General features: G+C 43.8%; 6 protein-coding genes across 7 annotated transcripts; 2 read left to right on the top strand and 4 right to left on the bottom strand.

The window, feature by feature from the left end:
• Positions 1-199: 199 nt before the first annotated feature.
• LOC131262266 (zinc finger protein 567-like) lies at positions 200-1,458 on the top strand. Its single transcript, XM_058264232.1, has 3 exons — positions 200-377; positions 440-906; positions 972-1,458. The coding sequence occupies exons 1-3, from the start codon at positions 264-266 to the stop codon at positions 1,252-1,254; spliced, it is 864 nt and encodes a 287-aa protein (XP_058120215.1). The 5' UTR covers positions 200-263; the 3' UTR covers positions 1,255-1,458.
• A 10-nt stretch (positions 1,459-1,468) lies between these two features.
• On the bottom strand, positions 1,469-9,164 carry LOC131262259 (sodium/hydrogen exchanger 7). 2 transcript variants are annotated; one of them, XM_058264222.1, is made up of 14 exons: positions 8,721-9,164; positions 7,929-8,245; positions 7,570-7,856; positions 7,243-7,490; positions 6,970-7,172; positions 6,779-6,890; positions 6,555-6,708; positions 6,439-6,490; positions 6,100-6,129; positions 5,590-5,646; positions 5,106-5,209; positions 4,929-5,037; positions 4,730-4,846; positions 1,469-1,753 (listed from the first exon to the last, which is right to left on the bottom strand). In XM_058264222.1, the coding sequence occupies exons 1-14, from the start codon at positions 8,998-9,000 to the stop codon at positions 1,637-1,639; spliced, it is 2,187 nt and encodes a 728-aa protein (XP_058120205.1). In that variant the 5' UTR covers positions 9,001-9,164; the 3' UTR covers positions 1,469-1,636. The 2 variants fall into 2 exon arrangements, with proteins under 2 accessions (XP_058120205.1, XP_058120206.1); XM_058264223.1 differs by lacking the exon at positions 1,469-1,753 and adding an exon at positions 3,053-3,314.
• A 237-nt stretch (positions 9,165-9,401) lies between these two features.
• Positions 9,402-10,388, bottom strand: LOC131265874 (uncharacterized). The gene is made up of 5 exons (XM_058268215.1): positions 10,285-10,388; positions 10,111-10,219; positions 9,883-10,043; positions 9,629-9,804; positions 9,402-9,564 (listed from the first exon to the last, which is right to left on the bottom strand). The coding sequence occupies exons 1-5, from the start codon at positions 10,330-10,332 to the stop codon at positions 9,477-9,479; spliced, it is 582 nt and encodes a 193-aa protein (XP_058124198.1). The 5' UTR covers positions 10,333-10,388; the 3' UTR covers positions 9,402-9,476.
• A 194-nt stretch (positions 10,389-10,582) lies between these two features.
• Positions 10,583-17,944, bottom strand: LOC131263921 (myosin-2 heavy chain). Its single transcript, XM_058266204.1, has 17 exons — positions 17,763-17,944; positions 17,449-17,698; positions 17,112-17,356; positions 15,429-16,954; positions 14,908-15,364; positions 14,502-14,841; positions 14,275-14,434; positions 14,051-14,196; positions 13,682-13,970; positions 13,233-13,624; positions 13,049-13,161; positions 12,077-12,980; positions 11,806-12,008; positions 11,585-11,720; positions 11,286-11,501; positions 10,981-11,220; positions 10,583-10,904 (listed from the first exon to the last, which is right to left on the bottom strand). Exons 1-17 carry the CDS (start codon positions 17,942-17,944, stop codon positions 10,803-10,805), a joined length of 5,901 nt encoding a protein of 1,966 aa, XP_058122187.1. The 3' UTR covers positions 10,583-10,802.
• Positions 17,945-21,317: 3,373 nt separating this feature from the next.
• On the bottom strand, positions 21,318-22,759 carry LOC131263177 (hydroxymethylglutaryl-CoA lyase, mitochondrial). Its single transcript, XM_058265338.1, has 4 exons — positions 22,635-22,759; positions 22,278-22,550; positions 22,048-22,216; positions 21,318-21,969 (listed from the first exon to the last, which is right to left on the bottom strand). The coding sequence occupies exons 1-4, from the start codon at positions 22,689-22,691 to the stop codon at positions 21,494-21,496; spliced, it is 975 nt and encodes a 324-aa protein (XP_058121321.1). The 5' UTR covers positions 22,692-22,759; the 3' UTR covers positions 21,318-21,493.
• A 321-nt stretch (positions 22,760-23,080) lies between these two features.
• On the top strand, positions 23,081-25,405 carry LOC131262181 (uncharacterized). The gene is made up of 2 exons (XM_058264125.1): positions 23,081-23,263; positions 23,338-25,405. The coding sequence occupies exons 1-2, from the start codon at positions 23,181-23,183 to the stop codon at positions 25,301-25,303; spliced, it is 2,049 nt and encodes a 682-aa protein (XP_058120108.1). The 5' UTR covers positions 23,081-23,180; the 3' UTR covers positions 25,304-25,405.
• The last annotated feature ends 1,797 nt before the right edge of the window (positions 25,406-27,202 follow it).

Raw genomic sequence — 27,202 nt, 5'->3', positions numbered from 1 at the left:
TACACCTAATATTAGCGCAAGGATTCTTTGATTTACTTCATAAATCAAATCAATGAAACATTTACAAAACCTACAGCGGAGTCGCTTCTTGAACAAAACTGCATCAACAAATGCTGCACATCAACAAAGTGTCATATTGTTGATGCTCGTTGTTGCATTGTGCTGTTTACATCCTTACTACACAAACGAAGCACAACGAGTAGAGTTGAATTGTACCATTTTTGTATGTGAAATAACCAACTGAAAACGCCCCATTGTAGAAAATGTGTGAAGAAATTTCAAAAGTGTGTCGGTTATGCATGGAAGCGATCGACTTAAATCATTCTATGGAGGATAGCACGACGCTGCGGATGGTTGAAGAATCCCTTCAAATGACGGTAAGGAAAGGATTCGGCTGCATTGCACCTACCAGGGAAAAATATCTATTTTCTTATTTCAGTTCGTATTCTTAGAGCCATTCCTATCGGCAGAAATATGTGATGATTGCTACTACAAAATAAAGGACTTTTCCGAGTTCAAAGAAAACTGCCGCTCTATGCAGGAACTCCTATGGCAGGACATAGAGAATATTGAAGCTGCAAACAACGCGATAGGAGGAAACGAGCGATGTGAAAAAAGAAAGACAAAAGGTAAATCATTCGAGATTGTTGATGGCGCAGATGAAATCGCAATCCAAAATACGGTTGATGAGGATGCCCCCAAACCAGAAGAGCCCCCTGTTATATTGAACAGCACTTTGCTAGCACACCAAAGCCGTGCTGCTGAGGCAAGTGTCGCCGATAACATTACAATCAGTAAAACAGAATGCCTCAAGGTTTCTCTCTACTGCGACAAAAATAATGAATTCATTACTAACAGGAGAGCATACCACGAGTGTAACCTGTGTCACAAATCGTATAATAATCTGTAAGTAGTAATCATTGAAATGAATTCATACATTGAATAATCTATGTAACTTTATCTTCTTGTAGAAACAAAATCCAGCGACACTTACTTACCCACAAAGAAAAACGAATTCACCAGTGCGAATACTGCCCTATGTCGTTTCGACAAAACTCCAGCTTGCAGGTTCACATCCGGTCTCATACCAAGGAAAAACCGTTCGTTTGCCCCCACTGTGGAAATGCTTACGGATACTATACACTATTGAAAAGGCATCTGTATCGTTATCATGCTCCTGAAAGTGAAACCTCTTCCAGTATTGAAGGACAACAGACTGTAAAATTAATTATTGCTTCATCGGCAGAACTTTGATCTTTGGAATAGATTTTTTTTTATTAAAACTTACATCAGCGTCATACAGAGAAAGAATCATCAGCATGTGGAAAACATTTTACATCCTCCATTTTCCATTACAATCCATCTTTTCCCGGTGCGCTTTGTTCGGAATAAAGCTTGCATTCATGATCTATGAACCGTAATGAAATTAACTTACAAAAACTATTTTTTGAAATATCACAGCCGCCGCACACACAACTAATTATTGAAATAGTACAAGCGTAACTAGAACGAGAATCTCCACTGAGAGCGATGACGACGGCAGAAGATGAGATTATGTGTTTTCACTCCGATCCGCACTGATTTCGTTGTGAACGAGGGGCATGATTTTCGAGCTTCGCGATCTTGTTGGATTCGGTTAAAAGTGGAATATTTTACCACTTGCTCTCCGTCCCTGCTGTATGATCCGGTTGGCGATGTTTGCGGTAGACGCGTGAAACGTAGCGTGGACGTTGCTATCGTCCATAATTTCTAACTATTTTATGGATGGAAGAATCACGTGTGTTAAGTAGAAACGAAGTTCGGATTTAAGCGCGCGAGGCAAACGGTCAGAGAAAACGAGAAGAAGAAGAAGAAAGAGAGAGAGAAAGAGTGATAATACGAAGAGTGGAAAATGAAAGATAATACGAACAAGAAATCACTAGTCATACAATATCACTATATTTAAATGTTTCTCTTTTCTCTGGGTTCCCTCCATCCTTCAAACGAGGCTATGAAACAATTTCCAATGAGATGAACTATCTTTCCTAACCACAGGACCTATCCCTTCTCTCTAGCACCGTGAATCTTTTAGCTAGTGGCTGTCTCTTCACATCCATATCCTCTAAGCATTTTACCAATCGAGCTTCTTAGGAAAACTTGAGAAACTAAGATGTTATTCATAATTTGGTACTATAAACTGATGTAGGAATACTTTTCCAATTTAATATTGCTGCACAGCAAACAACTTAAGGAACTCATAGGAAAAGGTTGAACCCAGTTTTGTACAATATCGTGAAGCCTTTTTTTTCTTAACATAAACAATTTCCCTGTTTTAAACACATTTAACACATCCACACGCAATAACAATAGGGTAGGGTATCACGCATTTTCCTTATTTTATCTCGTAGTTCGAGGTTTTCTGCATTTAAAACTTATACTTTCCTTTTGCCATAAGTACACAACGAGAAGATTTTTTCTATTTTGCTTCATTGCGCCACTTGGATTTTTACGCACGATTTTCATATTTTTCCTGCATTCTTTTACATTTTTCGTATATATTGGTCGTTTATTTGAATTGAGAGATAATTATAGATTCAAAAAATATTCTATCGATGATGTCGCAGAAAACGTCCAGCAATGAAACAGAGAGCGATTCAATCTTTCCGTCACCATTTACGGTGGAACACTGGACAGGGAAAATATCTATACGATCATCACAGGGGCAACTTTAATTTGAGTGGCATTTGTGGTGGTGTTGTTTGACTAAACAATTATGGGTTTATGAATATATTAATCATCACCTCATAAAAAAAACATCTGCTAATTTTTATGCTCTTATTTGTCTGTGTTTCTTGAGCCTGCAACAAACTTTTAACCACACGCAATTTATATTTTGTTTAATTAATACGCAAAATTTCAAGAGAAAAATCAATGTTCCGCTTCATAAGCCGCGCTGTAATGATCCGCCTAATATGCTATATTTATTTAAAAAACTTATTGTCAGTTTTCTGGGAGCAGAAAACAACGCTTAAATAAAACCAAACTTAAGTAAGTTACAACAGAAATTAACCATACCCACAATTCGGAATTGGACCCCAAAACAAGAAGAAAAAAAACTAAATAACAACACAATAACGTAAATCTAAATGAACTAAACGGTAATTAAATTAAAAGGCAAATATGTATATGGTATGGCAAACCATCTGGTAATGCTGCGTTGATTTGGTTAGGCACATTTTTGCTTGCTTGTTTTTTTTATGTCCTACACTAACAGCGGCCCTGTTAAAGTGCATGGCATATATCAGGACCAAGCAAATTTAAACGCCATGTTTCAGCTAAAAACATTTGTTCGACGAAGGAAACAAACAGAAAGAAATAAACAAAATATTAAAAATTTGGAAACAGAGAACATAGTTTAACTGATATAGTAAACCAATGCATGCAATTATGAGGGAGAAAATTGTCTAGTTCAATGTTTGCAACTTACTTGAACTACAATGGACGTGAACGAAAGTTAGCTTTACCCAGTATCATTAATCACCTTTACATAAAGTTAGATCCAAAACTACCCAACATATCGATCGCATCGTTTGCCTCCCGTACATTAGTGTAGGAATGTTGCTGCAGCGGTTCAGAGTTTAAGTTTGTCCGTATGTGCATGACATGCCCGTCGCAGTCAAGTTGTTTGTGGATTGTTAGGGTTTGGGTTTGATGGTTTTGTTTTTTGTTTTTACGAGCAGTGTTTAGAGAGTTAATAGAAGTGTTACATTCCCACGTGGTAATATTCAACGCGACAAGTTTTCATATCGAAGGATCATTAAACGAGGTAGAGAGAGAGCGCATGCATGCAAAGAATAGGGATATAAATATTGATCACAATTGGTCGAGAGAGAAGTGTTAATCAATATACATTTTAACGGCTCATATAATATACAGTTTAATGTTGGAAATATTACAACTAAGCTTGCCAATAAAAATAATTCAACTGTCGTAAATTTTCCATCGACGTGTATATGTAGTAAACAACCTCAACTGGATAAAGATCTCAAAGCAAGAAAGAAAAGTTTGTATGCGTACTACACCACTATTAGTTTTGCTATCACCAAAAATATAAATACTGATTACAGTCTTCGCTTGAAGGACGTATGTAGCTTTCTTTTTATCTTCGTCGGTTTCGGTGTCCTTCTAAGATCTACGCACGGACGAAAGGTCGTCTGGTTTTTGTTTTAGAATGTTTTTTTTAAGTCTACCTTTACTTGAATTTAACCATTGACTAGACACAAATATGCGCCCTACACAGGCAGATACTTTATATTACGCTAAAAAATCACCTCGGACACATATACACGCTTATGGCACGGCATAAGCGAGGCACACAAGAGTTATTATATTAAGTATATCTGTTCACTGCGCTGCTCATATGCTCACCCTATCCGAAGGACGTTGTGAGTACATTGTGTGTGTTAATATTTTTAATAGTTCATGCATTTTCCCCTTTCCCCCACAAGAGCCTTTCGGCACCAACGAACTAATGTTTACCATTGTTGTTCCCTAAAAGTTTGTGTTTCCTGCAAACTCGTTTTAAAAAAAAGCAAGCTCCTGCACAATTCTACAGAGAACCACCACTTCTACGTGACACCTGACCGCTACAGAGTGCATTAAATGTCTAATGCTATTATTAGAATTAGTCGCGATTCTTATAGCTTGCAAATATCGTATTACGATCATCCGAAACAAGACGGATACTTACGCGATTGATGGAGTTTCTCCGTACGCTGGCGCCCTCGGTGGGTCCGCCACGTGAAATCCGATCGTCATCATCGATGCACAGATCAGAGTCCGAATCGGGCCGTCTTGTCGGGCCATCCTACATGTGGAAGAAGCAAAATGTATGTCTGTTGTTTTTATGGCGATCCTTCAACGTTCGTTTTTCTTTGTTCTACACAAACCTGAGTTAATTGCTCGGTGGTCGTTAGCAGCCGGGCCAAGGGACTCAAACAAACCGGCAGCGTCTCGAGTAAGGTTGGCCGCGAGTGCGTTAGCAGTGGTTTCATGTATCTACAACGAAATGTATACAGTTTAGATGAAAAAAAACCACCCGTAAGGAAGTTTATATTATTCTTTACCTCGAATCAAAATTGCCCCACAATCTTGCTAGAACGGCCTTTTCGTGGCCTCTGCGGGTTCCTCCGGGTGTAGTCGCACCTTCACTGTCTGGATTATCCAAGTCCTTTGCATAGAGAAATGTAAAAAAGGAAATTAGTTTCCCCAAGTACCAGACCAGATGGATAAATAGAGATGTACAGTAATATTTCACAGACAACTATAGCAAGGATTCAGAAGGGGAACCATTACGTAATATTTAACTAAAGCATATGATAGAAGCAGATGTTGTACAAACTAAAAATTGTGTAAACACGATAAAGAAAAACTTTACGGACACCCTTTTGGTCCGCGCACAGGCAATCAATCCCGTCAATACCAGTTTTCCTACTAATTATTCAACCTAATAAACATACGATGAAACTGCATACGACATGATCTAAATACCAATTCACTAATCATGATTGAGGTGCAATTTTTAAAGAGACAATTTTAATCGCAGCTTACCAAAGAGCTTCGCCTATTCACTTGCAGTTGACTTAGATTTAAACCGACGTCGATCGACTTTGGGAAACGAAAGCAATCAATGGACAGGTGGAGAGTCGGAACAGCGAAGATGATGGAAAAATATGATCATATGTTAGAATGGGTGTCGTTGTATATGGGTTTGATTTTGGAAAGGTTAGTTAACTCATAAACTACAACACTACACTACTCCAGAACCTTTCATTGACAACAATAAACATTCGACTAGTTGTTTCTTCTCTAAGGGTTTGTCAGTGTGATCCATCTGAGTAAGAAACTTGTTTATGATTGTTCGCTAAAAAGGAGAAACACCAACAGGATGGGATACAACATCGAGAGCGAGAACGAAATGCATCATGTGTCCAACCTTCGCCAAATGAATTAGACACCTACATTATACTACACTGTACGATGGGAATGAGAACATGCCGCAGGGAAACTAGTTCAACAACGGAATAAAAATAATTAGAGTTTTTAAATTGTCCAACGTACCCCGGCTGTGTTCTCCATCGAGTTGTACACCTTGGAGTGAACAATTGTGAAGAAACCGTTTGTTGTTAGGATAGATTGGCAGGGAGGTGTGTGTGTGGGTGTGAGTATGTGTACGCGTGTGTCCGAGAACAATTTAGAATAAAAGTAATATCAATAAATTTGTTTTTTTTTTTCAAATTAACCAACAAGCAAGTTAATTTCATATGTTAGGCAACGTAAATCTAACGGAAAGATAAAGGTGTTTGAGATCTGTGTAAACATTCCTTTATAACTGAGGCTCTTAGTGCAATACTAACTTGCCTGAACGTGTGCAATTTGGTATAACAGATGACTACTTACGCTACGTACGCCTTGGTAGGGCAGGGCTTCTGTTTCGTCGTCAACTCCAACGCTGAATATAAAAAGAGGGAGATTTTTAAAAGAAGTCATTTCGACTAGGATGAGTGCAGCCTTACGGAATGTGCAGCCAGTTGAGTAGAAAATTGGATGCACCACCCTGAATGATGACCGTAGTAATGACGATTAACGATGTGGTCGTTAACATGGCTTGTCGCGCATCGGACACGGTGTTTCTAATGGCAAGAGCGAACGACATAGCGCCTCTCAGACCTGCGAGCACATGAAACCGTATAAATGTAAACTGGCAAACTTTTCGGTACAACTTCCTGCCTATACTTACCAGCGAAGAACAGCATATGCTGGAAGTTCCACGATATCTTTGGTTTTCTAGCAATGTTCAGCAGTGCCGAAAGAGGATAAATATTCACCGCACGTCCGATGGCCGCACACATCTGTAAACAAAAAAAATGGTATGATTTTGTACTTCACAATTTCCATCGTCTTTGTTTTTGGTACAGTTGGGTAACTTACAAATCCGGTAAAAATGAACAGCGGATCGAAGTGATGCTTCGGGAACGTAAACATGGACACGCCGATGTACGAAAAGATAAAGTTCTCCGCAAGGAAGTTGAGTAGTTCGAAAATTTGCTTCGTTCGTGTCCGCGAATCGTCCGACAGATTGTTGTACGTGTAATGAGCCTGACAAATACCGCAAAACAGTACCGCGACCACTCCTGTTGGCGGGGAGGAAATTAGGGTCAACAAATGCTGCTGACTGATAAGATTTTATGATCAGATTATTACCCGTTAATTCCGATGCTTCCGCTATCAAAAACGTACTGTACGACATCAGCACGAAAAGGGCCGACTCGAGCAGCGGGAAGTCTCGTATCCGAGTGAATTTGGTCATCATTGCCGTCACAGAACCCATCGATGCACCGATCAGCAGGGAGAAGGCAAATACGCTGAAAAAGTCTCCCAGCGAACGCAAAAACGCATGCCCTTCGAACTCCCCGTTGCTTGAGTAGTGTTCACCGTAGTTTTGAATTGCGCTGGGGATACAAGAAAAACAGCAACGGACAGAGTCAATATAATTTCCAAAGTCTCGTAAACCGACGATGGGCCACTTACCCGCTAAGAACGATGGCAACTGCGTCGTTCAGAACACTCTCACCGAACACCAAAGCGTATAAATTAACGTCCACGTGCTTGTCGCTAAAGATAGCCAGAATCGTTAGCGGATCCGTGGGAGAAATAAGTGCCCCAAAGTACAGCGTGTCCAGAAAGGTGAAGCTCGATTTCAGTTTTGGCATCAGCTGCACGAACCCGTACATCAGTGCTCCGATCAAGAAGGCCGACAGCGTTGTACCAATGATGGCAAACATCAAGATAGCGCCAAGATTTCGAAAGAAGTATTTCTAGACAAATTACAACAGAAAAGCGACATTTAATTAGTTGATTCGGAGCATCTTGAGGCATTGGCTACTCACCCTTTTCAAACTGTACCCGGCGTGGAAGATTATCGGTGGGAGAATAATGTTGAAAAATACTTCCGGATCGAAAGTCGCCTTCAGGTCGATTTCGTTCTCCTCCACATTGCCCAGTTCGCCGCGGAAACTGTACGTGTAGGTTTTGTTCGCCTTCACCGGCTGGTCGGAGCCATGGGGCAGGTTTCCCGGGAACTTCAACCATAGTGTGTCCGGTGGAAGGCTCTGATTGAACTTAGCATCCGGTTCCGCCTCGACAGACACATGTATGATTGGAGTAGTAGTTCCGGCATACCGTATGATGGCACCAACAATAAGACCTAAAATGAAGTTGAACAAAGTAAAGGTTTAAAATACAAACACTTATGATATTCTTTTAAGCCAACTGCATTTCGTTGCACGGTTTGTATATGTTCTAATTTTTTTTCTTATTCATAGAAAAATAAATATATCATCGTATTTATATTGTGCACACGACAAATCACACATCAATACAGCTGCCATTGCGCAAAAGGTATTAGTCATACAGAACTTTCCACTGCCTTTCGTCCCTATCACTGAAAGTTGATCCGCCGTCGGCGACACCATATGGGACGGACCGTTAACGATGAACCAACTATTGATTACACAGAAGGTTAATTCCGATGAAGAAAAAACGAACGCTTGGTTTACGACAGACTAACTTTTTTTCTTCTTCTAGTTCCCTTATGCTTTTCCGAGAAAATTCGATGTCGTAATCTTATCATTTTCACCGTACAAGGACCATAGATGCAGGATTATAAATGTTGCTATTACCATAAATAACGGCCAGGCCCGTTTCGTGCAGCCAGGAAACTCGACGATGTTTGAACAACCAGATTGTTAGCACCGTCAGCGTTAGCAGGCAGGTGTAAAGTAATAGATTCAGGGAATCTATTTGATGAATCTTGTTCGCTTTAGCATCGAGCTCGATGTCGGTCGATTCGCCTGTCACGACTGCATCCAGGAGGCACCATTGGGCTAGCAGCAACAGCACCACCACGGGAAGGAACCGATATCGCGGCCGATTCTGCAACTTTACCCGCCACTTGCTCATTTCTACGCACTAGATTCGTCTCGGGATCGGAATGACGACTCCCACGACGTCGGCACGTACTACCGAGGTGCTGCACTTTGTTCACTCCTCGCGGAGCACCTGTTAGTCCGAGGGTTATCACTTTGTGTATCTGAAATCTACTACGATGGGAAAAAAACCCTCAAGTTTCCGTCTGCCTTCCGCGGATAACCCTGCTCTTCTGCACACAATTGACAATGATTGAATGTTAAATTACCGAGGGGCAGTGCAGGGGGGTGTTGTGTTTATTATGATTCTGTCAGAATGTACATTGACAGCTGAGCAGTTGTTTCAGAAGAAGGTATGACTTGATTTTAAATCGCATTTCTAATGATCGGTTACAAAACTATACAAGCAATTCAATATGATTTTATAAGGCTCCATCAACCATTTTTATTGTTCATTTTAGCATTTTCAACACTTCGGAAGCATTACATTGTTCAATAATTGCAGTTAGCTTAAAATGAATTGAATATGTCGGTCATGCCGTGCACATCATTACTGTTTTTTAGACGTAGCTCCCCTTCCTCTTGATTAACGTTCAGTCTGGAAATAGTTGAAAACGAGGTAAATTATTGTCAGTTTATCACTATTATACACAATAACTTACTCTAGTTCGCCAACGTGTTCTTTTAGCATATCATTCACTTTGATGTACTTTCTTTTTTGATCTTGATTCAGCTCCTTTTGCTCTTGTCTATACTGATGTATATTAAGGTTCTGTTCCCGCAACTGTTGTCTTGTGCCAATTATGTTTTCCAACTCTATCTCATTGTCGTTGGATCGCTGTTACAAAATGGACCCCATATTAAATGAATAATGGAACATTCCAAACGGCCAGCTGTATCAGGTCAAGTAACTTACCGCTTTTTGATGCAGCTTGAATATTTCCTCTGTATTCTTCTTTGTCTGGTCGCTCATGGCAACGAGGTGCTCTGGTACAGTAGTAGTCAAGTGTGGTTTAACAAAAGATTGCTCATCCGTACCATTGCGTAATTCTTGCGCCTTCAACCATGCGTTCCATTCTATACGTATAGTTAGTAAGGCAAACGATTAAAAATGATCATTTTCTTTAAAATACACATCTCTTACCCATTGTATCTATTTTGGAAGTAATATTTGCAGAAGCACTTTCACTAGCAGCCGCAATCGACCACACCGTGTTAATCAATACTTCTTCATGCTCCTCTATTTCTTTATCCTATGAACAGCATAATTTCAGTATTTTTGGGTGAAAATAATATTTCAAAACGTTTTTCAACTTACCAAAGATGCCAGGGTCTCCTGAAGGCTTGAAATGGATTCGAGAGGCATTTCGATAGCTTCAACGATTCGTGCAAAATGTATCTGCGAACTGACTACCCCGACTGTCCAATAGCAACTGATGACTGAGATGTCAAAACGTTGGTTTCGTTCGTTTTGGCCTGCTGTGATCAGTTATAATTTTGACCAAAAGCAGAGTGATAGTGAAACTTGAATGCATTATTTTCGGAGTAGCTCATATCATTCGAAAACTTGGTAAACGAGATGAATGGAACATATTTATTTAACAAATGGATCTTGACTGTTTCATTCACTATCAAAATTATCACGAACAATTTAAAAAAAGTGCAGTTTACTTCTTTTCAACATAAATAGGCGCGTGTCAGTGTTTTCCCGTGAATTATTTGTTTGAATGAATGTGAGAGATCGACATCGAATGCTTTTGAAGACAGCCGATATCTGTAAAACAGTGTCACTTTTTCGTCCTAAAGTTATGGGGTTTTAGTCGTATTGCGGTGTCGTTACTGTCCCCCGCCGGATGATGAACCCGTTGGTGGCAGGTTGGCACTGAGCCTTTTTCTCTGCGTCGTTGGCATCGTCGAAGGTGTGGGCGGTTTTCCAGTCTGTGTCGGAGAAGAGGTACAGATGGTGATTAAATTCAAATGTGCACATTCTATAATATGGTGACTATCGACTTACTCTAGCTAAATGCGGTGTGCTGGCAGAAACTGGCCTTGGTGGAGTAGCTACCGTTGTGGGACCGTTTCCGAGTGTTTGAATCGCAACTGGACGTTGTATGTCTCGGTCGATGGCTTCGGTGCTGTTTGTGCGCGACGATGATCCACCGCGACGGAACATGCCGGATAGTTTTCCCTTCAGGTTGGTTTTACTCGAACGGACGTCCCCTGCCAAGCTAAGGTCAGAATCGGATCCTTGGTGCTGTTGGACAAAGTATAGATGGTAAGAAGCATGCCTGAATGCTTATGCCAGCCGTGCGCACTCACCGAATAATCGCTTTCAGCTCCTTTACTGCGGGTTAAGCTTAAGCTGCGCAATTTGCCCATAATACCGCGCTTCTTCTTACGCATCCGTGGCATATCACTTTGAGTTGATCCGGTGGATAGGCGTGAATCGAGACTAGAATCTCGACGCATCATGCCATAATCGGAGTCAATCGACTGCAACGATGACATGCTATCGTCGCCTTCCTTCCAGATGAGCTGTAGAATGGGGAAGGAAAACATACATGATTTCTCTGGCATCGGTTGTTTGTGGACGATGTCCACTGTGCTGCATTCCTTACCCCTTGCTGTTCAGCTTGCATCGATTGGTCCAAAGAAAGACTCTTCCTGTAGAGACTTCCGCCATTCCTGTTCAGCCTCATCGCAGGTCGTCCTGGCGTGTTTTCATTGATAGCGTCGTTCTCCTGAGATGCAGCACTGATAAATGATAACCGAAAGATGTGGAGTTAGTGGTTATATCGACCTAGTACCAAAACTGCTATCTTTACAAGTTCCTACTTACCGACGCATTCCTCCGCGTCGCACACGCTCTCTGTCTTTTTCCTCGTCGCACATCCGCTGATATCGTCGCAGATCTTCGGACGCTTCGGCCAGTCTAACTAATACTGTAGAAATCGACTGCTGCGGCTGTGAGCCTCCAGGACCGGGCGATGGACTCTTGTGACGCATGGGAGGTGTTGGAATGGGTGCATTTGTGGTGATGGTCTGTCACAGGGGTTTTAGATAGGCTGGTTAGTGAAAGTAAAAGATTCGACAACTTCGTTTCAAGTTACCTTTCCAGTGCTTGTAGTATGGGAGTCCTTCGTTGCAACCTTCTGCAGTTCCGGTGCCAGCTTGACCAGCTCGTCCACGGTCTGAAGCAATGCTCCGACTCGCCGGTCACCCTCTGCCTCGATCCTTCTGCGCGTGGCACTTTCTCGTTCCTTTTCGAAGCGGTCACGGTCGCGGCGCAACTTCTCGTTCGCCGTGCGCAGCTTCGCATGTGCATCACGCAGCTCCAACAGGTCGCTCTGCAGCTCGGTCACCTTTCGTCTGCCCTCCTCTATCTCCTCCTCGGTTGTCTTTTTGATTTGTTCTATCTTCCGCTTGGATTCCAGCTTATCCTTGTCACGCTCGCGCTCCACCTCAAAGAGCGTCTGTCGCAGATCACGCGCCAGGGTGGACGTTTCCTGTACCAGCCTTTGAAGTTCCTCACGCTCCTTCTGCCACGATAGCTCCAGGCGTGTCTTGGTGCCGGGCACCTTCGACTTTCCACTGCCCATAATCTTTTCCTCCTCCAGCTCGTTGATCTTCGACTGCATCTCGGATATTTTGATCTCCGAGGCACTCAGTTCGGACACCAGCTCGGTGCGCACCTTGCTCGCCTCCAGCCTGGCCTCACTCAGCTCATCCTCGAGGCATCCGATCTGTTGCTCCAGTGCGACTATCTTGGTCTTATCGTCGTCGTCTCCACTACTGCTGGTTACCGACGCAAGACTTCGCCTGTTTGCCTTCATATCGCCGATCTGCTTCTGGGCCGCTTCCACCAGCTGCTTGAAAGTGTCCCGGTCGCGCTTGAACCGTTCACACTGCCGTTGCATCGCAGTCAGCTCGTTGTGTAAGTTGGTCACCTGCTGTTCGTATCGCAAACGAGTGGCCGCTACTTCCGACTTGACGTTCATCTCTGACGCTTCCAGTCTGCATTCGGGGCAAAAGATTATATTTTAGTTGAAAAGATACACCCAAAAACATATATTTTTACTTACTTCACATAGACGTTCTTCAATTCCTGCTCTAGATGAGCATTATGTTCGCTGAGCGTTCGCTGCGCCTTGTTGATGCGTTCGTAGTCGTCCAGTTTTCCACGTAGGTCTTCATTCTAGATCGAGACATACCGCATTTCATACGAGAATACTTTTTTCGCCCTTCATCCGTTTGCATTATACTTACGTCTTTTTTAAGCTGATTTACTTGATACAAATTCATTTCGTTCTCCTTCACAAGCTTCTCGTACTCGTGCAGCTTGTCTTCCAGGGCAGTTTTCATGCGATTTTTCTCCAGCTCCACGGCCGCGTAGCGATTCTCGTTGCCAGTTTCCGCGGCGCTCAACTTTTTCTGCGCCTCCACCAACCGTCGGCTGATGTTGGTGTTCTCCTTAACCAGGCGCGTCTCGATGGCTTCGGCCTGGATGAGCTTGTTCTTCAACGTGTCGAGTTCCTGTGTCTTTTCCCGCTCGGACGCCAGCTGTGCCCGCAGAACCAGATGTTCCTCTTCGATGCTTTCATGCTTCTGCAGCAACTCCTCAAACTTTCTACTCTGCTGGTGAATCTCGGCAGTAAGATCTGGCGGAAAATTGGAATCTGTTGAGAATGTCACAAAGAAAACGAGTCGTTTCTTACCTTCATTTTGCTTCTTGAGATCTTGCAAAATCTTGGAAGATTCGCTCTCGTCAGCGCTGGAGGTGGATTTACTCTTCAGTGTAGATATTTCACGTTCCAAACTTTCCTTTATCAGCTCGGCATTTTTCTTCGAGAGCTGCAACTCCTTTTCCAAGTCTCCGATACGGCCGTCTAATTTGCTCTTTTCTTTGCGCAGCTTTTCCATATCCTTTTCTGCGGCTGTGTGCTTCTCTTTCTCGGATTTGAGCTGTACTTCCAGGAACGACTTGCTTGACTCTGCTGTCTTCATCTATGAGGAAAACAGCCGTTGGAAAAAGCGTTTTATATGAACAATATTTCAACAAAATTTTCGCCTGCGCTCCCACTTACAGTACTGTTGACTTTAGTGATTTTATCCTCCAAAGATTTAATCTTTTCATTTTGCTTCCTATTTTCTTCCTCCAGCTTCTCAACGGTTCGTTGAGCTTCGTTCAGTTTGGTGGTTTGTTGTTGAAGAGTGTCCGTCTTTAAGGTGTCTTTAAACAAGCAAGAAAAATAATTAAAATTTAAATTAACTGCCTCACTTAAGAAAAGTTGCATTTTTCATCGCATACTTAATTCTGTTGTAAGCTTTTCTCGCTGCAGCTTTGTCTCACCCAGTTCGGCTATGAGTTGTTTCTTTTCCTTTTCAAGACTCGCGATACTCATCGTACCCGTTTTTCCAACAAGTGCTCGAAGATCATCGATTTCCGTCTCACACTCTTCGATCATTTTCTAGAGTAGTAGGAATGTTTGTTCAGTGAAAAAGCAAAGGGTACAGTTAACTGGTTTCATGTGTTACCTTCAATTGGAGCTTGGTATGCATGTCGGTAGGATTCTTTGGCAGACGGGACGGTAACTGACTAGTAGAATCCTGAATTATACGTTTTAATCGTCCCTCTAGTTCCTGTTTGTCCTTCTCTAGCTGCTCGATGTTGTCCGTGAGCTTTTTCGTATCTACCGCTGGCGTGGTGGTTGAGGCCTTCCGAACAGCCTGTAACTTCTTGATTTCCGTTTGATGCTTTTCATTCTCCTGCTCGAGACTCTGCGTTTTGGCCCGTAGTACCGTCGCTTCCTGCTCGATTACCTGTAGCTGTCGCTTCAGGTCCAACACCTGCTGGTCGGTCAGTCCATCAAGTGACCTGTGGAAAGGCAATTTCGCTATTTATCATCTTCCTAACCACAAACACACAAACAGCATAGCTTACTTCGATTTCGAAAGCGATTTGCCACCCTTGGATTTTGCCAGCGCCATCTCAGCCTGCACTCGTTCAAACTCGCGATCCTTCTCGATCAGCTTCTTGCGTAGCTCGCTGATTTCTTCCTCCATTACGGTGATTTTCTTCTCCTCGAGAGGATCCTTCGCACCTGTCCTGCCGGCCACCGAAGTGGAAGGCAGTCTGCGGGTCAGTTCCTTGGTTTTGGTAGCAAGGTTTTCCTGCAGTTCCTTGATCTGCTCCCGGCTGTGCTTGTTGTCGTGCTCCAGTTCCTCAACCTTGCGCCGCAACACGCACATCTCTCGATCGTTCAGCTCCAGCTGTATCCGCAGCTCAGCCGGGTCCTCCTCGTCGGAGATACCTTCATCCTTCTCGATTGGCGCATCTGGGCTCGAGCGTGACGTCGGTGCGGGACTAAGCTTGCGCGTTTTGGAGAATATACTTTTCGCTGTAAGGTAAAATAAAAAAGGTCATGAAGTTCTCTGAAATTCTAAAAGTCTAAAAGGACTTACTTTTCGCCTTCGTAGCCATTTTCTTCAGTTGCATCACTAGCGAATCGTTCTCGTCTTCCACACGCGACGACTTGCGGCGCAAGTTTTCTGCCTCTTCTTCGGCGTACTTGAGCTGCTCACGCAGGTCCGCCTCCCGCTCGAGAGAGTCCTGCAGATCGCGAAGCAGCTGAGCTGGATCCTCCTGCGATCCTCCGCGTGTTAAAGAAGCTCGCGAAATCTTACTGTCAGCCGACGTGGACTTGCCGATGTTACCCAACGATGGGGTCTTTTTCGTCGGTGTCGAGGGTGTAGATCCAGCGCTTTCCAGTTCGGCCTGTAGCCGGCGGGCAACCTCGTTCGAGACCTTCAGCTCGTCCTCGAGCTGCTTGATCTTTGCCGCCAGATCCCCGCTCGTACCGAGGGCTGCCTTCTCCGACTCGAGCTGCTCGATGCGTCGGTCGGACTTTTTCAGCTTGAACGACAGTATCCGGCAGTTTTTGGTGGTCTGGTCCAGTTCCTTCTTAAGCGACGCGTACTCGTCCGCCTGCTCCTCGCGGAAGTTATCGTGCATTTCCTCGATCTCCGTCTCCATGTTGCGCAACTCACGTTTGATCTCCTCATTCTCGTCCATCAGCTCCTCGCAAAGCGTTTCCGCCTGATCGAGCTTCTGACGCAGCTGCTCCTCCACATTTCGGCTCCCGCGGACGTGCAGGTCGGCGGACATCTCCTTGAGCTTGGAGGTGAGGAACTTCTTCTCGTCCTGCAGGTCGTCGATCAGCTGCCTCTGCTCGTTCACCTTCTGTTGCAGCTTAAGCGCTTCGGAAGCAGCCGTCTTGTTTGAGACCGTATCGATCGACGCGAGGCGCCGTAGCAGGATGTCACTCTTGTCTCGCTCGGCACGTTCGGCTCGGGCCTTTGTCGTCTCCAGTTCGCGCCGCAGACTCTCGATCTCCTCCTGGAGCTCCCGGCTATCGATGTGATCCACAATGGTGGCCTCAGTCGTTTCGGTCGTATCGGTCGTGATCGAACGATCATCATCCGCCTTCGTCTTTTTGTCTTTGATCGAAATGAGGAACTTTACTTCGTCGCTGCTGGAGCTCGGAACCGGTGGCTGCGTATCGATCGTACGGTCACTCTTTGGCGCGATGGAGGTTTTCGAGGGGCTCGATATGGACAGCGTTGGTTTGCTAGTCGGGGTCGTCGTCGTCGCTGGTGGCGCCGACAAATCTTCGATTCGCCTACGCCGAATGACGGTTTTCGTGGTTCCACCATCGCCGGTTGCGGAGATGCTACTGTCTTTTGTATGCGAGGACCCACTGGAAGCACTTGCTGATGTGGTGGTCGCCGGGACTGTTGCCGATTTGAGACTACCTACGAGCGTCTTCGAGGAAGCAACGGAACCCGACGGGGAGGGGGTGACACTGGAATCGGGTGTGTCTGGAATGGGCCTACGTCTTCTACGTTCGACTTTTTCAACCGTTGGCGGATCGGGGTCCGTTTTCGTTGGCTTAAGCACAACTTTAGCAGACACTGAGGGTGATTCATCTCTGGAGGAAATTGGAAATTATAGTTGACAAAACCGAAAACAATATAGAAACATTCGATTAAATGTTTAAATTTCTATCAATATAATGGAGATCCCCATCAAGCAACTGTTCGATAAGTATGGTCTGTTTAAGAAATTCGTTCTGCGAAGCTACTTACTTTTCCTTTGGAGGCAAGGATCGCTCTTTGCTCGTCTCTCGCTCGGCACTTCCCTGCCGTTTGATCAGATTCAACTTTCGCACACGTTCCGCAAGCGAGTCACCTTTCTCGATCACGATGTCCGACACCGTGTCTTCTCGCTTCTGTAACAGCGAGTCGGCCTTTTCATCCCGCTTGATGGGGTCGACTTTCAAGATCGGTGGCAGGGGTGGCCTTTTAATTGTAACCGTTGCTTCCTCGGTTAGCTGCAAAGTAAGGAGACACACCAGGTTAGACGACCATCCATCACAGCTCCAGAATTGAGAATTCGCCCCTTGACTGCGGGGGTGTAACTAACATTGTCGAATGTTGTGGTATGTCGGCGTCTCGGAAGGGGCAAGTTAACCGTCAGGTCGACCTTCACGTTCGGTAGAAAGTTATCCAGGTCGGGTGTTGAAGCCCACGACGCCGGACGCGGTTGAAAGCTTTGGGCGCTCGGGTTACCGGACCCGGCACCGGAACCGCTGCCGGAAGAGAACAGATTCTGTGTGGAGGTCCAGCTTCGCACCGGCTTGTCGAGCGTGGTGCTACTGCCACCATCACGACTACTACAGAGGTGGGGAGGAAGCGTTGTTAAACCGATCATTTTCACCACGTTTCCAGGGTACTCACCGTGATTGGGTTGAGCCTGGCAAGACCGGCGTGGAAGCGGTGATATCGTCACCATTCCGTTTATTCCCGTGCTCTTTATAGTCCCGGAAGCAACGCTTACATCTCGTCGGCCAGCGCACTTGCGGGTGGAATCCGAGCGGACATAACTGATCGCCCTTGGCGCTTGGAAACATGTGCGACATGGCGCCTCATTCAATGAACGTACCTTGATTTGATGGAAAAAATAGTTCAGGAAGTTAAGAAGCATGCAAAACAAATTTAAAAAAAAGTAAATCCTTGCAGTCGATAGCACCTTGGCCTGACGTATCGATGCTTCAGGTTTGATTACAAACACCTTGTCCGTCGTAGCGTGTTATAAATAGTCCGCGACGCCACACCCACGTGTTACGGCGTCGTACTAAATTCTGCACTATTTTTATCATCCAAGTGTCTATGCTGATCGGCTGACGGTTCAGAAAGAACTTCTCCGTTTCTTTTTTCTTTTTAAATCATCACACTTGCAGTGTTTACGGGATTCCCCGATCACGTGCACAACTAAGCCTAACGCAATGGGTAATCGCATTTGTAAGCTGAGCAGACAATTACAGTAATATATCAACACGAATCTATTTATTCTTCATGGTTGACATCACATTTTCACTTGTTTTATCCAGAGGATGCACTGGGGGGTGTAATGGCTCTTCTGTGTACTTTTTTCTGTTTTATGAAAAACTTTCATGTTCATCTACATCTTTGTTGGCACAAAAACTTGTTCGCAATGAGATCAAATGCAGATTATTGTTGATATCGGTGAGGTTTTGAAGCCTTATGTATCGTAGATCTTCGTTCAACAACCCAATAAGTATTTACTAATTATTAATTTACTATAATCAATACTTGCAAAAATAATGGTTTCTAAATGTAGTACTAATTTAAATATTTTCAATGTTGTCTGAATTATTTAAAATGTGTGCTTTAGAATTCTAGAAGCACAATAATCTATACGTTGGAAGCCTTTGGGATTAATCCATGCGGGACGTACGGCAGGAACTTTGTCAACGACCATGCGCCTCCACCACACATCGATTCGAACCACGTTCTGACATACCGCTTGGTGTTAAATAAAATAGTTATATTTTACACACAACTTGAATTGTTTCAAACCAATGATATCAAAAGTATACAGCCATACAAAGTTGTTTTTCAGTAAGTTACACTGTCGCACTGTCACGTCGGGAGCGTTCCGCACAACGAAAAACTGCGATTTGATCGTCACACGTGACGCTGTCGTCAAAGTATTTTTTTCGACATCGGTCACTCAACGAACGGTCTTTAAAAATAGCAGGAAAGGCTGTTTAACCGTTTTGGTAGCATTCCACATCTCCTAGCGAACCCCACCAACCAGCCAAGTAGACAATTCGTATTTATTTTTTTAAATTAACCGGTTTTTGTTTCAGTTTGGCTACTGCCCAACATGTCTATCCTAGGCGGGCATTCTTGGTTTTTGCTTGAAATTGCAGAGTGGAAATTAATTTAAATTGAATGAAGCGTTCGTCTGCACAATGTCTATGTTTTCTAGGTTTTCTTCTTCAACTGCCAAAGAAAATTGCGTGGGTGTTGGAGAGAGTAATGCGGCCTAACTGGAGCCAAAGACATTCGCAATTAATCTTAAAACCGAAAACGATAGAGAAAAGAATAAATCATTTCGCTTTCGGCAAGAAATACCAGGAAATTGAATTCTCCAAATAATCCCCACGTGTTTGTAAGCAATAAATAGCTTATTTTACCGGAATAAGTCTGGCTCACGGCAAGTAGCAGATGTTTTACCGTTCCCTCCCTTCCGCGACCACGAAAATGAAAACATGTCCTCTGATTTATTGTAATCTATAGTCGAACAGGTTTCAATCCGCTTCTCTTATTTGAATCACTTTGGCAACCGAAGAGAAAGCGGCTACTAGATTTCCATCGAAACTACCATGATCGTCATACACATAGCTTCTCAGTGGTAACCGCGCGTAGGTCGCCGTGACTGGGATCGTTCGGATCGTGGAAGCCCCCGGTGCGTCTTGGTTTTGGCCGCGAGGCCACGACGACGCTTGGCGGAGAGAAATTGCGTAACTTTTAATACGACAGGCAAAACGTTGCTAGCGGCGTTACTGTATCTGCTGCTGCTATTGCTCCTGCTGTTGATGTTTGCTGCCTTCTTCTCCTTGCTCACTTGCTTTGCTCCCGCATGCGTTAAGATGATGGTATGCTATGATTTAAAAATAACTTCCGCTGACTTTCTCGTTTTCGCTCTTTCAGCATGTCGTCGTGCCATCGCTATTAGTTTCTTTCACATAATTTGCCTTTCGCAGGCCGTGAAATAAAAGCACAAAGAAGACATAATATTTCTCGTACGTTGTGTCCACACGACAGTAGTATTGGTCGTTGGTCATTGGACCATCAGCGGTTAGCGCACACTAGCCCGAAGAAAATCCTCTCGACAACGGAAAATTTGACGTCGATGCCCAGCGTGCACAAAGAAAATGCTCATTTCCGTCGGCCATCGGGGTGGCATTGTGTGCACGTCATATTTTCGCGTACGGCCGTACAACTATCGAACACATTTTGGATGCTGTGCAACTAAGTGTGCCAATACACTAGACAATAGTAACCGATACTTTTTGGACATTTTTATCACCTTTATAAATATAGCTCCAGCTTTTCTCTCACTCTCACCAGTAATTCACCACGAACACGTTACAATGGTTAGCCCAATTTAGTCGCGTATGACGAAGACGATGGGCTCCTGCGATCTTGGACACGCATGGCAACTTTCGGAACACTGCACCGAAGGCACACGAGAACTACTACCCGGTCACAAACGGTTGCACTGGTGCTCCATGGGGTGTCATTTATCGGAGTGGAACATTCTCGCAGCAAGTGAAAAATGAATCCTCGTTGAATTTTTCTCCCCCTTTCGGACGGTTCTTCACTTCCACGGGATAAAACGACGGGCGAGTCACAATGAATGCAAAAATAAACTAAGCTCGCATCGCGCACACAGGGCTTAGTTACACACGAAATCTCCTCTCGCACTGGTCAAGGGGGTTGGAGAAGCAGGTAGCAATGTGATCGGTTGAACTTTTCACTTATTTATGCGATCGCTTGGAAAATGGAAAACGACGTCGAAGAATGGATATCCTTTTTTCACGTCCCGCAGAAATATCTTGCTTTCCACCACCAATTTGAATCTCGTTCGTACTCTCGTGAATCTCGAAGATGGGTTTTTCTTTTTTCGTCTTAACGTGTCGATCAAATTTCCCCGTTACTAGGCCGCTTGGTGTGAGCAAGAAGGAAAATTTTGTCGCAGCAAGGGTGAGAGGAAAAGGAATCCACGGACTCGATTTAATTCGACCGACGTACGGCTAGCCTGAGACGGTACCGATACTCAACTAAATTTAAGTACGGCAGACACCGAAAGCGAACCTCGGCTCAAGTGGCATATCCCGCGAGGTGACTGCGCAAACGCAGCTTGCACTTTGTTTAGAAGTCATGGTGTAAGTTTCAATGTTTAAGCATGTAGTATCTCATTTCAATGAATTCCATTTATTGCATCTGAATTAACAATTTGGATTGTAAAATAACACTGCTATCAAAAATATATTGTTTTGTGTCTGTATTGTCTTACAAAACAGTTTTTCGCCTTAATAATAATAAATGCACAGTTTCTTCTTGGTGATCCTTTCCGCACTTCACACCCTGCAGAACTAGCATGCGTTTGGATTAGGCTTCCTCATCGCTCGGTTCACCTTCGATTCCGACTGGCGCTGGAGCTTTTCGCAAATAAACTTTCCTACTGACACGAGTTTCCCTAAATCAATGCCCGTTTCGATTCCCAGCCCGTGAAGCATGTACACGACGTCCTCCGTGGCGGCATTTCCTGAGGCACCGCGGGCGTATGGGCAACCGCCCAAACCAGAAACGGATGAATCTACGACCGCAATTCCAAAATCCAACGATGCTAGGATATTGGGCAGCGCCTGTCCATAGGTGTCATGGCAGTGCACCGCCAGCATATTAACAGGTGCAATCTTCGTCACCTCACGCAACATTTTTGAAAAGCTTCCCGGCGTACCAACGCCGATGGTATCGCCGAGAGAAATCTCGTAACATCCCATTTCCAGCAGCTTGTCAACGACTCGAACCACTGCTGAGGGTTTTATTTCTCCTTCATAGGGACAACCTGAAGTAGATTGAAATTAATTTAAAGAACTATTTTTACTGCTTCAAATGGAGCGTCTAACGTGAAACTATGGCTTACCCACTACGGTTGAAACGTAACCGCGTACTTTTACATTCGCTTTTTGTGCCGCATCCATCACATCCTTAAATCGGGCAATACTCTCTTCCACCGAACAGTTTACATTCTTGCGCGAGAAGCTTTCCGAAGCGGCGCCAAACACAGCTACCTCTTCGGCCCCGGCAGCCATCTGAAACATAATGTATTTGTTCAATACAAAGCCTAGAATAATTAAACGATGGATAACCAACCGCTGCCTGAAATCCTTTAAGGTTCGGCGTTAGCACGGGATACGAAATGCCGGGAAGTTTGTTGATTCCTTTCAGCACCTCCGCATTGTCGCCCATCTGCGGTACCCATTTGGCGCTGACGAAACTGGTTGCTTCGATGGTACGAAGGCCTGTTGCAGACAGCTGATTGATGAGTTCAATCTTGACCGAGGCCGGAAGGATTGTCGGTTCATTTTGCAGCCCGTCTCTTGGGCCGACCTCAACTATTCGCACCGCTACAGGTTGGGAGATGCTCTGTGGCAATGATGTAAGTGGTGATAAGACAGTGACGTTGTTACTTTAACAAACACTTGATATGATTCAACTCACTGAACTTACCGTTGTATACGAACGACTTTTGCATAAATTAAGAAGGGTTCTTGTTGTTCGCAGCATTTTGTTGAAAATAACACTAAAATCTTGGAATGTTATGAATTGAAGAACAAAATAAAACAATCGTTCGATCGTAGTTGTCAACCGGAGATTACACCGCTAGTCATATGTTTTTGGTAAACAAACAGGTTCTGAATAATTTAACATTATCTTCCCTAGCTCTGTATATTCTGTTGGTCAGTGGCAAAAATAGGAAGATTAAATTTAATGTGTAAATTTAAAATTATTCCGTTACCTAAATATTGATTGAAATTTAAGGAATTAAAATTCGATTGGTTAATTCTCAAATTACACCATCAGATTTACGCCACCATCGAACTGTCAACGTTTTATTGCAGTTTCTCTTGTCAACTGCTTTGCCGTCAATTCAAAAATAACCGTCAGACAAACAACATAACAACAGTCGTGTCTGAAGCGTACCTGTGACTGTGGACAATTTAAGTGTGGAATTGATATCAAGAAGTGTACGTTCTATTTTCTACGTAACTTAAAATGTCGGATCAAAGTAAACCGATCGAAGTAAGCTACGGAATGCCGACGCTGAATGATTGGAAACTCTACTTCCGAAACATGAAGTAAGTATCACAACTGCATCTTTGCCAGCGAAACAAATTGCGATGAGGAAGATATTTATCGTGTACCTTTGCAGACAAGCACCGTTGGCACAACGGGAGGCGACGCCAGAATCTTCCGAAGAGTCTTCCTTCGAATTGGACGAAAGTTTCCGTGAATTGCTGGACCGCAAGAGACAACAGATGGCGAAGCAGACAAGCGAAGAAAAGATGCTAGCGAGTGAAGAAGCAGCTACAGCCCGGGAAGAGCGCTCGGGAGCTACATACCAACCGAGAGGCACTTCCGGGAACGATTCCACCTTCCTGGAACAAGATTCGATTTGTAAAATATCGGACATGAGTTTCGAAGAGATGGAGAGGTTGTGTGGCGTAGTGGACAATGTGAAGCGGTTGAGCGTGGGAGGTGTTGAACCGGCGGTTGGGGAGCAGGTAGAGAAAGCTTTACCATCGATTCCGACTACCTTCGGCGACATAACCCAGCTAGATGATGTCGATGAGCCTTCAGGGTTTTGGGAGAATTCAATTCTACCTGGCAGTGGCCAGATTATGTCCCCGATGAAGCGAGTGCACGTGCTTCGACCGTCCACGATTATTGAAGAGTCGACCATCAATGAGGCTGGTGAGTCGAAGAATTCTTCCATCGATACGTATGTTTCTGCGCAGCAAAGGGAAAGTCAAGAAGCTGGTAACAGTAGCTCTGCGATCAGTAGCAGTGAAATATACCGTACGGCGGAAGACACGTTCACAACGGACTCGTATGCACGAAGCAGTGCCATGGATTCAGGTTTGGTTTATGACAACACATCCAGCGATAACCAAACGGCCTTCGGACGTCACGAGCAGCACGAGGATGAGTCTACTTACAGTAAAAATTCGACCGCAGAGGCCGGCCTTACCGAAGTCCAAAACGTTATTCTCCTGGACAGCAGTGCCAGTGAATCTGAACATGAAGAAGATTTGCATGCTCAAATGGATCCGTTGGATTCTGTTCTCAGTGAGCAGAACGACAGCATTGTTACAAATGAACAGTCCTCCATGCTGGATGATCTTGATGAAAGCGATTATAAAGACCACAATGTGTCGGAGTTGGAAGAAATGCCGGATCGTTTCAATGACACGATGGAGGAGACTGATTTCATGCTCCGACAGGGTATGAAACTGATGGCCATGAAAAAGAAAGAGAAGGACCACCAGCTTGGCCAGAGTCTGAAACACGATCAGCAGCAACAACAAAAATCGCGCACAATTTCGGACTCCGAAGACGGTGCAACATACACTCGCCATGTAGAACACCTGACTCCCGCCAACAATAGTGCAAGTAAAGCAACAGCCGACACATCCAATTACACTTATCTAACACCGTCCAGCGTGATGAGATCGAAACTAAACGTTTCTCATGGCACCGGAAGCGGTTGCAAGCAGACGCTTTTCTCCAGTGTTGGAAAGAACAATTCTGCGAAGAAACTTCCGGGTCCTCCGAGCGGCGGTTCGGCAAGTGGAGGAGCGTTCAAGAAACCAGTCGTTAGTCGCTTGCCGCAGGCAAAACTGGGAGCGTATCGCAACTTTGATCATATCGTTTCTCCAATCGGGGCGTACATCAAGAAAACACCCCAAAGTATGCTGCAGACTAAGATCAACTGCCCGAATAAGAATCTCATCGATGTTTTGCACAGCGAGAATCGCGATAGCGTAATGAGCGCAGGTCGCAGCAGTAAGGAAAACCATTACGGTGTCGCCAAAGGTTATACACCGTCTCTGCCGGGTAAAGGAGTGATCAGCTCGAATCGTGCACACGTTCTGGACGAGAGAAATCTGGTGCGCATTCCAGGCGGTGAAAAGATGCAGAAACTGATCAACAACTCTCCCACCATGGTCATCCGTCACGAAGGACGAATCAGGTATGCAGGAGAATCTGGTGGCGGTGGGGCTGGTCGTAGGTTGATGATGAACGACAGTACGATCGGGGATGATAGTTTGAAGGATATCTCCGTCGCATCTAATGATGTGTCGGTCCGAGTGCTCCACGATGCAAAGCGGTTTTGAACTTTGATGCTGTCGAATAGATCATATTTTATTGTTCGCATCACCTATATATGTATAATTTTAATATTTTAACAATAAACCATCCGCATTGGAACTCCCCAAATCAAAGCTACCCTATTTGTAATTTGCGTTTTGAGATAGAATGTAGTTTTTAACCCTAGATGAAACATGATCGTATTTTTTCTTTTTCGGAAGAGGCAGTATTTTTTTCGATCGTCTCCTTTCGATTGCACTGCGTAAGAAATCGACTTCAACATCACTTTCCAACATGGTATACGATACGATATCATCCAACGTTACTGCACTTTCAGCACTCTCATATTCGGACGATTCAAGGGAGTCGAAAGAATATTGATGATCACTTAACATCGTTGTTGGTTGATATTGATCCGTAACAGTCCAATCGGTGCTAGTTTCAACGTGTTGGGTTTTGGTCGATGGTGAAATTGATGGTTCCCCACAGGTTTCATTGCGTTCGCTGCTACTCTTCTGTTGATCTTCTTTCGTGATATTTGAGATTGTGATTTGAAGTCTATAAAAAATGATAAACGTTTCTGTTAGGAATAACTTAAATAATGAGAAGGCATGATGCCAGTTAAGACTATCTAACCTCTTTGGTTGGCTAACGTAATCCAGGTGCTTGTTTCTGATGACTATATAATTTTGCCAAAGGCCAACCATTGGAACTCTTAAAAACTTAGAATAAAACGGTTGTGCGTTGTTTCTTTTACAAAAATACATTATGTGGAGTGGTTGGCTCTAAATACAAAAGCAACAATGCTAACTATGATCTGTTTGAAGCTTGTAAGTTATAAAATTGAGTAAGAAATTGCGGCCCATACTACGTAGGTCCCTTGTTTTGCGTAATTATAAAATGGATAATTCATTTACTGCTTTTTTTTTGTTGTTTTCAACAAACGTTTCGTTTGAACGTAACTTGACGAAAGTTTATGTTTTTAACGAAACTATTAATTCTTCTGTACTACACGAAGAGTGGTGGGAAAATCAAACTTGCGATTTTTTGTATCATTTGTAAATTAGTTGAATGATTTACGTTGGAAAATCTGCATACGAACAACATAGAAAATCTCTATTTTCTCACTAAATTAAAACAGTAAATGAGATTAAATCCTATAGAATCCGTCAAGGGATTGATTCGTTGAATCTTCGGAATCCTGATTCTGCCAACACTAGTTCTTGTGTTATGCAAGATATCAAAACAAAACTTCGCGAGGTAAATAACATCACAGTTTGCAACGAGTTACGAACAAATGTTGAAAGTTTAATTTTAGGTGTTTTATGATGAGATACGGTCGATCGAGATTTGTGGAAATACTGATTGTTACGGTGTTTGGCATAGGCGGAGGATTTTACGTTTTCCAACCAGCCTTTCGTCAGTACACGCAAGAACAAGCTGGAACACCAGCCGACGTAGTGTCCAAGACTGAGCAACCGGCTAAAGTGTAATCTACAAATATATTCAGGTATGTATTTTATTTAGTACATAATTTTCGCTTCATTGTATAAAAATGTGTTTTTTTTTCAGTATGTCGTTAGCAGCCTTTTCCCGAATGTTCCAGATGCTTAAAGGATCTCCTGTCGCGGTTGTTGGAGGCACAATTCTGGTGACCGGATCGTTACTTTTCACCTACCGGAAGGTGTACAGGCCGTTTGTGGTACGTAGGGAACGGGAGCAAGCTGAAGCGATCGCAGATTATATATTTCAAATGGAGCAAACGAAAGAACAACGGCAAAAGATGGAAGGGGGAAATAATTTAATGTGAGCGTTTAATAAATATGGTAGCATGATTGAATCTTGTATAGTTTAGCTAACGTCTATTTGTTTATCCTTTTCTCGACTCAATCAAAAGAGATTTTCCTGAGGCGGGAAGTGTACGT

The sequence above is a fragment of the Anopheles coustani genome, chromosome 2 (assembly GCF_943734705.1).
Source record: "Anopheles coustani chromosome 2, idAnoCousDA_361_x.2, whole genome shotgun sequence".
Taxonomy (NCBI): domain Eukaryota; kingdom Metazoa; phylum Arthropoda; class Insecta; order Diptera; family Culicidae; genus Anopheles; species Anopheles coustani.
Note: the sequence above shows the minus strand (reverse complement) of the source record. Positions and strands in the feature narration are given on the sequence as shown.

Bases quoted from the DNA above. Each gene is read 5' to 3' on its own strand.
- LOC131262266 (XM_058264232.1), top strand. From the start codon at position 264: ATGTGTGAAGAAATTTCAAAAGTGTGTCGGTTATGCATGGAAGCGATC. The intron at 378-439 runs GTAAGGAAAGGA...TTCTTATTTCAG, and splicing joins AAGAATCCCTTCAAATGACG to TTCGTATTCTTAGAGCCATT. The intron at 907-971 runs GTAAGTAGTAAT...ATCTTCTTGTAG, and splicing joins CACAAATCGTATAATAATCT to AAACAAAATCCAGCGACACT.
- LOC131263177 (XM_058265338.1), bottom strand. From the start codon at position 22,691: ATGCTGCGAACAACAAGAACCCTTCTTAATTTATGCAAAAGTCGTTCG. The intron at 22,217-22,277 runs GTTGGTTATCCA...ATTATGTTTCAG, and splicing joins TTAAAGGATTTCAGGCAGCG to ATGGCTGCCGGGGCCGAAGA. The intron at 21,970-22,047 runs GTAAGCCATAGT...AATCTACTTCAG, and splicing joins TTACGTTTCAACCGTAGTGG to GTTGTCCCTATGAAGGAGAA.
- LOC131263921 (XM_058266204.1), bottom strand. From the start codon at position 17,944: ATGTCGCACATGTTTCCAAGCGCCAAGGGCGATCAGTTATGTCCGCTC. The intron at 14,435-14,501 runs GTAACACATGAA...CTACTACTCTAG, and splicing joins ATACCAAGCTCCAATTGAAG to AAAATGATCGAAGAGTGTGA. The intron at 13,625-13,681 runs GTAAGAAACGAC...ATTTTCCGCCAG, and splicing joins TCTCAAGAAGCAAAATGAAG to ATCTTACTGCCGAGATTCAC.
- LOC131262181 (XM_058264125.1), top strand. From the start codon at position 23,181: ATGTCGGATCAAAGTAAACCGATCGAAGTAAGCTACGGAATGCCGACG. The intron at 23,264-23,337 runs GTAAGTATCACA...GTACCTTTGCAG, and splicing joins CTCTACTTCCGAAACATGAA to ACAAGCACCGTTGGCACAAC.
- LOC131262259 (XM_058264222.1), bottom strand. From the start codon at position 9,000: ATGAGCAAGTGGCGGGTAAAGTTGCAGAATCGGCCGCGATATCGGTTC. The intron at 8,246-8,720 runs GTAATAGCAACA...ACTTCATTTTAG, and splicing joins GGGCCTGGCCGTTATTTATG to GTCTTATTGTTGGTGCCATC. The intron at 5,038-5,105 runs GTAAAGAATAAT...ATTTCGTTGTAG, and splicing joins TGGGGCAATTTTGATTCGAG to ATACATGAAACCACTGCTAA.
- LOC131265874 (XM_058268215.1), bottom strand. From the start codon at position 10,332: ATGCCTCTCGAATCCATTTCAAGCCTTCAGGAGACCCTGGCATCTTTG. The intron at 9,805-9,882 runs GTAAGTTACTTG...ATTTTGTAACAG, and splicing joins TCAAGCTGCATCAAAAAGCG to CGATCCAACGACAATGAGAT. The intron at 9,565-9,628 runs GTAAGTTATTGT...AACTATTTCCAG, and splicing joins GAACACGTTGGCGAACTAGA to ACTGAACGTTAATCAAGAGG.